This window comes from Eleginops maclovinus, chromosome 23 (assembly GCF_036324505.1).
Source record: "Eleginops maclovinus isolate JMC-PN-2008 ecotype Puerto Natales chromosome 23, JC_Emac_rtc_rv5, whole genome shotgun sequence".
In the NCBI taxonomy this organism is placed as follows: Eukaryota; Metazoa; Chordata; class Actinopteri; order Perciformes; family Eleginopidae; genus Eleginops; species Eleginops maclovinus.
In genome coordinates, this window is record NC_086371.1 from 11,190,529 (window position 1) to 11,202,536 (window position 12,008).

Consider the following 12,008-nt stretch of genomic DNA (forward strand, 5'->3'; position numbering starts at 1 on the left):
ACACAGCAGAATAACAGCTTTGAAAAAAAATCAAGAGGGAGGGCAAAATGGTGAGGGAGGAGTTCAGTAAGAGTGAGTGAGAGTGTGTGTCTGCTTTCGTTTATTAGATAACATGATTAGCATTGGGGAGAAATCAAAGTCACGACAGAAGGTTGTAAAGGTAGGCTGCCATGAACGCAGGTAAACCAAAAGGAGAGGTATGGATCAGATTACACTCACAAAGGCGCATAAAAAGGAACTTTGCGGATAGAAAGGACAAAGATATGTTTCCCTCTAAACCTGGTGACTGGTCAAATTGTCCTTAGACTATACCCCAAAAGTATGGAGGACGATAGATATCAAAACAAAGAATTTAATAAAGGAACCATTCATACATTATTTAGATATGAAATAAAACAAATATTCTAAATAAATATAGCAATTGTTTTAAAATAAAATAATAATTATTTTTTTTTTTTATTATATATTTTTAATGTATATGTAGATATATTTTGGGTCATTCGAGAATTGGAGGACATTTCCTTTCCCACCTGTGAAATTATAAATAATCCATGCCCAAAATGCTAAAACATGCAAATATACTTGTCCTTAGACAAAATGTAAAATCAGTTGTAGAAAAAGTGGTTTCAAAATATTATTTAAAATATCAAATAGCTCTAGAATACTCTCTAAAATGGCATTTTTCTCTTGTCCCTTCTTCTGGGTGATCAACTTGTATGTCTAATTTAACATTTAAAATAAGCTTTTTACTTACATTTTTTGCTATTTTTACCTATTTTAAATAAGTGTAATTTTAAACTGAATGAGTGTCCCAACATGCAACATACCAATACCATTAACCTTGGCAGAGGAAGTTAAAATAACTGCAGTTACACGACGAAATAACAACATCAAGCCATGTGTTACTGCCATGGGTATACCAAAGCTCAGTCCTCTCTTTTATTTTTCATATTTATCGTATTCTTTCAGTCTAGAACATGTGTGGCTCTCTTACCCACTCAACCCTGTTACTCATTTTATCACAATAAGACAAATTCAATTCAAAGTTATCTTTCTTTAGGTAAATAACCAAGTTTGTCCTTGTCTTGAAAGTAGCATTACATTCTGCAGCTAGCATGAATTCCTAAATGATAAAGCTAAAATAAGTATTGATTTGCAACCCTGTTACTATAATTTAATCCATCAATAGGAAATGACAGAAACAGGGTTGCGCAATAGTACAATTTATTAATTTAAAAATAATTATATTTTTATATATAATTTAGCATAATCTACATGTTTTAAAATTTCCCCAGATCAAGAATTCCTTTTTTTGTTTATTTAAAGTTGATTGCTATTGATTTTAAAGTTCTAGCCCCCATTGAGCGCTGTTGAAAAGCACCAAATAAAATATCTAATAGAAAGTGTACCATTGATGCCTGAGCTGGCCAAATCATTTTTTGTGATGCTTTACTACCTGTTTTTATAAAATACATAACAAACATTTTTAAAATAAAGGATTCATTTTTTTTTTAAGTTTTGAAGTCAAAATGTCCTCCAATTCTGGAATGACCCATTTGCATTATTTTCCCTTTTCATTCTTTCCTCTTTTCTATTCCCCCACTTAATTCTATATCGGCATAGATCAAAGTAAACATGCCTTTTCATTAATCTATTTTTGATTTTGGCAGGTCCATCCTCCAAACATACAATATCTATACATGTAAAGGCTTATCCAGTCTAACTTTATTAGAATATTAGGATAGGGACAATATGAGAGGCTAGTTTAAAAAGTGGTTTTGCAAGGTTTACATTTATTGATGAGTAATATATTAATACATGTTGCAAGTTGACTTTTGACTGTTATATTAATGGCGCCACTCTACAGTCAGAGTTGATCCTAAACAGTAAATGAAGAACCAGTGCCGCATGCTTCCTCATCAAAGGCCAGATTATTGGCTACCTGAGTATACAAGTGGATTTATATGTGCTTTTTAGTGTTTCTGATTTTTAGCATTAGTTAAAACCTTGACAGAGACAAAAAAAGTTGCAAGTTACTCATTCTCTAACCAAATGTCAAATATATATACTACAAATTATGTTATATAAATATATATATATATGCATCTCTCACCCCTCAACCAATGCAACTGTACGTATTAAAAGAAAAGCTAACCCTCTTTTTAACAATCCTTTAACCTGTATATAAGCATTTACAGTACAATTGCTAATTATTACTTCAACACTTAGAAGCAGCTGTCACAGATGATTTCTATATTAAACCTCTGAGGATCACATTTAAAAATGGTTTAAAATCCTCTTCCATCCGAGATGTCAACCACCACTGCAGTATCTCCAGCCAGGCTGTTTTGATTATATTTAGAATATATCAGCGCTCCCTGCTGGTTTTCCAGAGGTTTGCAAGTGCAATACCAAAGCTTTGCAGTCTAGCTCACAGGACAAAAGTGCATGAGACATGGACAGAAGATATCAAAGTCAGTCAAAAATAGAACAATAGCACAATTCATGTAAAAGCATTTTATATAAAAGATTAAGCATCGGGTCACATTCAGTCATTTTACAACATTAGCAGATAATGCTTCACAATGAGGTATCTATGGAAAATTCTCCTTTTCTGTTACTTAAAAGACACTGAAAAACAAAAGGTACATTTTAAAATGTATGCATTTAGGACAACATAACAGTTTGGCAAACATATAGATTGTAAATCACAAACAGTAGCATATTATTGATAGAAACAAGTATCACATTGTTCTTTTTAACAAACTAAAATAAACCCCCCCTCATTCCAAGCAACGTCACATTTGTGTATACGTGTTAAAAAGCCAGTGCCCAGTTGCATAAACTACCTTGAGTTTCAAGCTTCAGTTTGTCCCCTATATTATCGTTATATTAAGTGCTCATTGAGGAACGCAGAAAAACCCTCCTTGTCCAAGTGTTTGGAGTAAGGCTTTCATGGTAGTAACTGTCAAAGCACTGAGCATGTTATCTTGAGTAACAACAGTTATGCTTCAATCACATGATCATCTTTCAATCTTACTTTACAGCATTATTTTCAAACAAAAAACAAAGCCATACTGGACAGAAGATGAGCATGTGGTTTCCTCAAAGAATATGACATACTGTATATAATATAATTAAAATGTGTAATAAGATTTTGACGATCAAATCTTTACTCTCTAAAAAGTTGCACTTTGCTCATATTATCCAGTGTTCCCTGCCCTGAAAAATGCTCAGATATCTCTTATTCAATCACCATAAAATAAGCAATTATTTTCTACACATTATTTCACTTTAGACTGGTAAGGGTCCTTTTAAATAGCTACAAAGGACTTCTTCGCAACACATGAGGGAATACTTAAGTAGCACACACATTATAAGATGATCCCTGTGGTGATTTAATGCAATTTTAAGGGCAACCTTTGTCTAAAAGGTTTTCATGCAACTGTGCTGAGGAGACCAGTGCAGAAGGTGTGTGTGATCACTGAACGATGAAGGTTTGCAGATACCTAGACCAGCCTTTCTTTCTGTGAAAGAAAAAGTACTCATTATGAACGTCAGTTGTGTCAAAGAAATACAATCAGTATCAATAAATACATGTGTGCAATTTGTTCATAGTAAACAAAAATAAAATGTAGTGGAAGGCATATACTAAGAATAACTTTGATTCATTAACAACCAAAAAGGCAGAGCTTGGCACACATTGTATTAAGACAGCCTCCTGCTCGCTCCCGTCACTACCACTGCTCCACATTGTTCATGTAATCCTCCATGGTGCCATTTTCATCCTGATCCCACCAGTCCGGAAGCAGCACTTCTGTTTCCACATTTCCCCCGCCAGCCTTTGCCCTGAACTGCTCCTCAGCAGCTGCAGAGCGGCTCGCTGGCTGACGGGGAGATTCTGTGGGCTTCAGCTGCCTCCCTTGCTTTGTTGTGAGTCTTCCACGAAGACGCCTCCTCTCCTGCTGCCGCCTCGCCCTGGCCTGCCTGCGCTCCTGCTGCCTTGCCACCTGGAAGCGCTGCAGGAAAAGGTCACGGGCGTACTCGTACAGCTCTACGTCCCATCGGTTCAGCTGGAGGATTTTGTGTTGTGTCTCAGATGGGACATCAACGCTAGAGGCACGTGTGCCATTGAGCTGCGTGAAGGGTGCAATGAACTCCAGATTGAAGGTATGCTCAAACAGATACTGGGTTTTACGCTGGTACTCAGTCAGCCCAAAGAAGGCCATGCCTCGTAGGTTACGTTTAGCACTCTCCAAAAGCACCGCCCAGCGCTCTTCATCGCTCATGGTGGAGACGTTGTAGCAACCCACCAGGCTGAGGTCGGCCAGCATGCGGGTCTGCCGGTTGTTGGCTAGGTTATAGGGGCAGTCCATGAACTCCTGCAGGGAGCAGCCGGACCAGTCGTCCCCTGAGTAACAGCTTGGCAGCTCAGACAGAGTAGGTGAACGTCCATGACAAACGTGTAAAGACGCTCTCCAGGTAGCACCCCGTTGCACGTGACGCCACTCGCTTAGGAAGCGTGAAACTGGGTCTCTTAAGATGGTGATATAATAATAGTTCCTACTGGAAAGAAAAAAATATGTTAGTACTTGTATGGCATTACAGCCATGAACTTATGTTGATGATAACCATGAAATGTCAAACATGTCAATTGATATCTTCTCAATAATCTGTTAGCCCTTTATACTACCCATTAATGCAATTGGTATTTATGTAGTTATGTTTAAAGATTTTAATTAGTGTCCTTTTTATTGAAATGATAACTAATCCGTAGATTATTTTTTCAACTATTGAAATAAGCATTTGATGCCCTCATCATTGTGCTTTGAAAAATAATTGGTTTGATTAAGTATCTAAAGCAAATATTTGGTATGTGTGAAGTAGGCACTTTAAGGGATTAACAGGAAAACCACTAATGAAATCAATAATGTTGATTTAGATCAATTTGTTACCTGAGCTGTGTCTCGGGAGCCTCTCGTGAGTCCATGCGGGACGGGACGCAGCTGGTGAGCTCGGTCCAGTCTGCATGAAGCCCGCAGCTCCAGCCGGTGGAGAACCGGGAGAACAGCCAGGTTTCCTTTTTACCTGGCCGCAAACAGGTACACTTCTTCTGACCTGCGTGGCACTCGCAAGGCCTTTCCAGCTGAATATTACGCACCAGGTGTCGACCAAAGGTGGTGCCACCTGTTTTCTGGATGTGCAGAAACACTATCACATCATCCCCTTTGATGTTGAAGTCAACACCACGATTTAAATCGGCCTGGGTAAAATTGAATCGAGGGATAAAGCGAACCAGGGCACCGTCTTCTGCGATGTACGGATCCCTTTGCAGCCCGTCCTGGATATCATTGCTTCCACTGCTCCTGGGACCAGTTGCACCCCCGTCTTTAAACCAGGAGCCCAGGTGGTGCAGCATCTGGCACTCAGACCTGCTGGGGCACACATACTGGATCATAATGATGCCAAAGAGCAACACCATGAGCAGGACGATGAGGAGCCGGTGGTGTCTGATGCTGCTGCTGCTGGACCTTTCATCCATTTTCCAGGGACGGACAAAACAACATCACCCGGGTTGTCCAGACCCCCGCCTCGGCTCGGCCGGCAGACCTCGGGGCATCTGCTTTATGTCCGTTAGTGAAGCGAAAACAATAACAATGCAGCTACTAATGCTAGCCAGCTAACGGCAGCTTTCCAGACGGAAACTAATAAAAACGTATAATAAAAACCTAATGTACCGTCTTTTGTATCGTAGAAAGCAATAATCACGTGTCTCGTGTGAAATCACGAAGTATTTTCCAACAGTTTGATAAGTTAGTTGTATATAGTGATAATCTTTGTTGCAGCAGTGAATCCGTGCCTCGATTCTTGACCTTCCTTCCCAGCAGCCTCTGCGCGCTCTATGTGGGTGTCAAGACTACGTCACTGTATGGTACACTCTACAGATGATCCAGATGGAGACACAATGTTAACGTAAACACGACTAAAGATTATATCCATGCCTTTTGTAGATTACAGTAGATTGTGTTGTATTAAGAAACAAAAGCACGTTTTGTTAGATAACGATAGAATTCCCATTTGCCGCCATACAACTTCACTGCCGAAATAGCTCAGTTGGGAGAGCGTTAGACTGAAGATCTAAAGGTCCCTGGTTCGATCCCGGGTTTCGGCATTTTGACACAGCAAACAAAGCTGACATGTACCAATTGAAGTGCATTTCCTGTCGGTCATGTGTTTGGAAGGTGATATAAACATATCCCCCAATTTTTTCCCTAATACTCTCAAGGTTTCAAGGTTTCAAGGTTTTATTTGTCATATGCATAGCAGATACAGCGTATATGTTGGCAATGAAAATCTTATGTCGCGTGCTCCTCCAACAACTCCACATACATGGTGCAAATAACATAAATAAAATAGTGCAAAAAGAGAGAAGAATATTTACAGTAACAACAAACTCAAGTACTCAAAGTACTAGGAATTAGAAAAAATGCAATAGGCTACATAGAGAAAAAGAAAGCATAACAGTACGTGATCGTATGTGTCTCCAGATAGTGGCTACAACTTTATTCAACGACCAAGGTAAGGTAACAGACATTTGCAAGCACATAAGCTGTTGTAAGACTTTGTGGAGCTGAGCGTTTAATTGTTGCAAATACATAACAGTTGAATAAAAATGCAAGTCATGAGAACTGAATACGTTTCCACATAATGTAAGGATTAATCAAAGTCACAGATTTATTGACAGACTGATGCTTTATCAGTAGAATGGGTGGAGGAGAGTAGTATGGATGCCATTAACAGAGAATTCTTTCACTCCAGCTCCACCCACATTCTTTAGGCTTTGGCATCCAGTCTGCCACAATGCTGTCGAGCCTGGTTCGCCTGCAGATTAGAGTCATTAATTATCAGGCCCTTCATCAATGATTATCGAGATAATCAGTCGCTCTGCAGCATGGTCTGCAGGGGAATTAAATCCTCTCCTGCACGGGTTGATAAAAAAAGAGGTCAGTTGGTCAAATGACGTCCGGTCCCCGTTGCTACGTCACTCCTGGAGGAATTTCAAATGGTTGTCTGAAGAAAAGGTGTGTCACTCTGCGCAATAATAAAGCAACCCCCAGGCGAAAAATTGAAATTGGATCCGTAATAACAGAATAAGTGCAAATACTATTGAAAAGGGTTTTTTGGAGAGGAAAAAAGTTGCTAGTCAAATTTCCAATGCCACCGTGTAGAAATACTCAGTTAAACCAAAAACTGCCGGAATAAACTAACTGAATTAAAAGTGCAGGTAATTGCCTTTATATATACAGTCTATGTTATTAGCGTAGGAATGCTATTTGCCAGTGCCAGGAATCATAATCCATAACAAAACATAATTCATTACTTTATTTGTGTTTTTATTAATGATCTAAACATTTAAATGTCGTCAAAAATAAGTAAAGAATTGAGGGATAAATTACCTTCAAATTGAAGTGGGGTAGAAATATAAAAAGCATAACATGAAAATACTTAAGTAAAAGTATCTAAAATTTGTTACATTCTAACAGTGATTACCTCTACTTTTTATACTTGTATTTCTTTGACAATAATAATGATAATTTGTCTTTTTGTAATTTGTTTTCCCTGAGGAGTGAGACCTCTTTTCCTCCTCCTGTCTGAAAGGGGCGTTGTTGTGTAACCGCCGGCAGCCATTACTCGGTCCCCGCCCTGAAATCTTTAAATACCAACGGTGAACCGTTACACGAGAATACACACCCAGTGATGTGCTGACATTATCCATTATTTTTATTTAAAGAACGTATAACTTCACACTTTAGTTTTATTTGCACCATGGAGCTAGACAGACGTCTGCTGCTGGCTCACTGCGCGGCTCATGCCCTCTCTGTGGCGGCCGGTCTACTGGTGGTCGTCCCCATGGCTCTGAACGGATCCGCGTTTAAAGGCCGTTGTGCACTCTTCTCCACCGGCTTCTGGAGGACTGAGGAGCAGGCAGAGCTGACGGGGCAGCCGGGAGACGTCTCTCACCTGGTGGTACAACAGTGGGGCCCACCCGCTGCCTGCCAGTTCGCCACATTTGTTGCTATTTTCACGGTGCTGTACGGAGCAGCGCAGGGCTGGAGGAGCCTCTTCTATCTGCACGGACGACATGATGAGTGAGTACCACATTTAATATAAACTGCAGCATTGACCTGATTATACTACACTCCCTTATATTATTGCAATACTTGTGCTTTATTTGAGTATTTGTACTTGATAGTACTTTGACTTTTGACTCCATTACATTTATCAGAATCAACAGTGGTGTAAAATAAGTACATTTATTCAAATACTGTTAAGTTAAAAACAATTTTTGTACTTTTACCCCACAACAATTCAGTGGTAAATCGTGCACTTTTACTTCCCTACATTTATTTAATATATGTAGTTATTTTTGCAGTGTTGGATTTATGATGTGTAATATAATCAATACTTAAATCAGACTTTAGTTACACCTGGAGCAACATTTAAAAGCTAACCTGCAGCATATATAGTCATTCAAATGAGCTGCACCTTTACCAGCTTTGATAAACACTTTAATGCATCAATATTTATAATCACACATGATATTTATTATTCTGAAATGGACAAATCTGCTAATGAGTACTTTTACTTTCGTTACTGGGGTATATTTTGATGCCAATACTTTAATTTCACTTGAGTCATATTTTGATGGCAGGACTTTTACTTTTGTGTCTATACTAAATAGCTGCCAGTTAATGCAATGGAGGTAATGTATTAACCTTTAACCTTCTTGTTTATTTGAAAGTGATCTTATGTCTAATGGCTGTCTATTTGTGTGTTTCTGCGTAGCACCCTGTTTTCATCCTTCCTGACGGTTGTGCTGAGTGTGTGTGTGCTCTTCCTGTCTGGAGGGGCCAGTGTTATCTTGTCTCTGGGCTTCTACTCCTGGTGCGACACCGTGACTAATCTCAATACACGACCATACAGGTACACACATTGTCTGTTGGTGAATCACTCTGTATGCAAGAAGAATCTTCTGTATATACTCCTATAAACCCAATCAAATAAAAAAACAGTGAACATTTATGTGTGAGTGTTTTTTGGGATAATTTCTCATTCCTTCACGTTTTGTTTTTGTCCAGCTGTGCAGAGTATCAGTCGGTTCCACTTTACCTGGATGTGGACACTTCCTCTTTCTACACAGAGCTCAGTCTGGCACAGGTAGGACCACTTAAACATGTACACCAAAAGGAAAACATATAACATTTTGTACATCCGTGAGATAAATATTTTTTTACAAATTCTTGAAAGATATTGACCAATTTATCTTTCGATTTCAGAGAAGCAGAAGATCATTAGAGCTGTGTCAATATCGTTCACACTGATAACTTTGCAGATTCAGAATATTATTTAAAAATATAGTATTATTCACAAGCTACCTCAACCTTATTAATATTATATAAATAATATAAATATATAGAATAAGTCAGAATACACTGTATGACTTTTCACAATCCAAAAATCTAAGGAAGTTGGAGTTTTTTTGTTTGTTTGTTTGCCATGTAAAGTTTACTTCTTCCTCAAAAGTTTTTCCCCTTGGTAATTCCTGGCTCTTCCACCACAGACACAAACCAGCCTGCATGGCCTTGATATTTTCATGATGTAAGTGTGACTGTAAGCTTATTACTCACACCTCGTGTCCTCAGGCGTCTCTGTGGGGAGTGACGGCTCTGTGGCTGGCTCAGTCCATCCTGGCGTTCCTGCGGCTCTACCACTCCCACAGCCAGCACATCACCGGGCCCTGTGGCCCCCGAGAGAAGGAGCTGCTGCTGAGACACAGTCCTTCCGAAAGCGGCTCCCCCACACCTCCGACCTCCGCCACTCCCACCATCTTTGTCTAACTGAGAGGTATTGATACCAGATGATGCACTCTGCTGTAAAAAATAGGTTTTAAATGTCATTTCACCCCTTATCACTACTGCATGTAGAATATGGGCATGAAAGTGTTATTATTTTTGATATAATTCACATGTCATCATCTTATATAGTTTAACAGCCTGAGTGATAAACAGTATAGCAGTTTATGTAAGCTGATAATAGCAAAAATGTCATTCTAGAAATGCCAAAGAATTGTTTCAGGTAATTTAAAACAGAGTGGATGGCAGACTTCATTATAAACTATAAGATGTTGAGAATCACTAAAACACTACAACTTCAGTTTCTGCCTTTTATGTTTGACTAAATTTGAGCCACAGACCAAGCATCTATTTTTTTGTTATCATAAATACCAATTCATCCTTAAAAAATTAATATTTCCAAAATCCTCAAAGACTCTTTTAACCATTTGGCTGAAAACAAATCCGTCCACTGCACACATGCTCATGTCATTTTAGAGTGCAATTGAGAGTAACCAAATGGAGAAAAACACCTCCAAGTTGTAATTTTTAGACATTTACAGCATTTAAATCCAGCTTCGGTGAAAATAACTACAGAAGATTGAAAACTGTCAGTACAAGTGTTAGGGAAACCTTATTTAACATATAACCTTATTTAATAGTTTATGTTACAAATTATCTGCTGTGATGAGAACAATACAGGTACAGTTAGCATTTTGAGTACACACCAATTATGTGTAATGTATCTGTACATACACTACAGGTGTTTGCCACTTTTCCTTTTGAAAGGGAGCCCTCAATAAAAGGAGAAAAACACGATCTGGTAATAAGTCACACAGAGGCCTTCCCGTGTTTTGCATATGCGACCTGTGAGGGAGGCCAGTGATTGTAACATGGTACTTAATATTTAACACAACAAAAGCAACTTAATTAGGCTAATAATTTCAGAATAATGTGTGAAAAACATCATTTTCTTGTTCCCAAATGGCCCAAATTAAATAAATGCAGCATTGCATAATGTATTTTCTATCTTGCTTTGTAATGCATGACAAAATATCTCTTTAGAATGACTTACATGTGTCATTTCCAGCTACATGTTTTTGTTTTTATCTTGCAACAATATTTTTGTTCACCTATATGGTTAAAAGAGTCTCAAATAGGTTTGAAAATGCCCACCTAACAATACTTAACGTTGTTAAACAATCTGAGAAATGTTTTTTTTCTCGTTCCTGTGTGAAAGGGATACAGGATAGCCACTAACTGACACGTCAAGTAAAATGGGATTTTATAGAACAAAAAAGACACACTCATTAGAATAGTTATATCAAATGTATTCAAGGATATATTAATCACAGTGTCAAAATATCTGTGTCATTTGATGGTGCATTATTAATGCAATATAGTACATACAAATCCCTGACGCACCACCAGCTACCAGATGGTGTTTGTCCTTCAGTCTTTGTTAAATATATTCAATATGCATGGTTGTTTACATTTCCTCTGGAGTCTGACATTTTGCACAGTTGTGTCCTCGTCAGGGACAATACACTTTGTCTGTTCTGAGTGTAATATTCAGATGTAGCACTGAGGCGCTTTTATTGTGAAGAAGCATGTGGTGAGTGTGACGGAGCCACCGAGTACCAGGCTCACTGTGTGAGCATGACCCAAATGTTCTGTTGTGTAACGGAGAAATCACTGCTGAACCCTCTCTCTTCTTGTGACGATTTCTATCATGATGCTGTTTGTAAGGACGTTGCCGCTGTCAGGACATTAATGGAGCAGTCAAATCATTGACGAGTAAAGAAGATACTAACTTTGCTGAGTGTCTAAAACAAATGATTCAAAGTTCTTTGTAAACTTCTCTCCTATTATCGTCCACCAAGTGGCTGTAATGAAACACAGATAGCGGAGAAAGAAATCTGAAGTACAGAGAGAAGAAGTTTAATTGTAATATATGAAATGTTTTTGTATTATAACTGAAAATTGTGTTGCTTTTTTACCTGTTTGTGTTTGTTGAATAAAAAGCTTCCCATCATGAAAGAATTTCTCAACTCCTAAATACCAAGAAGGTAACTTAATACTGACTTTTTGTTTAAGTTGAAAATGTAGTGTAGT

At 38.4% G+C, this 12,008-nt stretch overlaps 2 protein-coding genes and 1 non-coding gene across 4 annotated transcripts; 2 read left to right on the top strand and 1 right to left on the bottom strand.

Annotated features, from left to right (window-relative positions):
* Positions 1-2,502: 2,502 nt before the first annotated feature.
* On the bottom strand, positions 2,503-5,879 carry hs6st2 (heparan sulfate 6-O-sulfotransferase 2). 2 transcript variants are annotated; one of them, XM_063875698.1, is made up of 2 exons: positions 4,956-5,879; positions 2,503-4,563 (listed from the first exon to the last, which is right to left on the bottom strand). In XM_063875698.1, exons 1-2 carry the CDS (start codon positions 5,540-5,542, stop codon positions 3,738-3,740), a joined length of 1,413 nt encoding a protein of 470 aa, XP_063731768.1. In that variant the 5' UTR covers positions 5,543-5,879; the 3' UTR covers positions 2,503-3,737. The 2 variants fall into 2 exon arrangements, with proteins under 2 accessions (XP_063731768.1, XP_063731767.1); XM_063875697.1 differs by having other exon boundaries at positions 2,503-4,566.
* A 220-nt stretch (positions 5,880-6,099) lies between these two features.
* On the top strand, positions 6,100-6,172 carry trnaf-gaa (transfer RNA phenylalanine (anticodon GAA)). The gene has a single exon. It is a non-coding gene; the product is annotated as a tRNA-Phe (tRNA).
* Positions 6,173-7,691: 1,519 nt separating this feature from the next.
* On the top strand, positions 7,692-11,924 carry zgc:153018 (Transmembrane protein 179-like). Its single transcript, XM_063875694.1, has 4 exons — positions 7,692-8,150; positions 8,848-8,985; positions 9,141-9,219; positions 9,705-11,924. Exons 1-4 carry the CDS (start codon positions 7,828-7,830, stop codon positions 9,897-9,899), a joined length of 735 nt encoding a protein of 244 aa, XP_063731764.1. The 5' UTR covers positions 7,692-7,827; the 3' UTR covers positions 9,900-11,924.
* Positions 11,925-12,008: the final 84 nt, after the last annotated feature.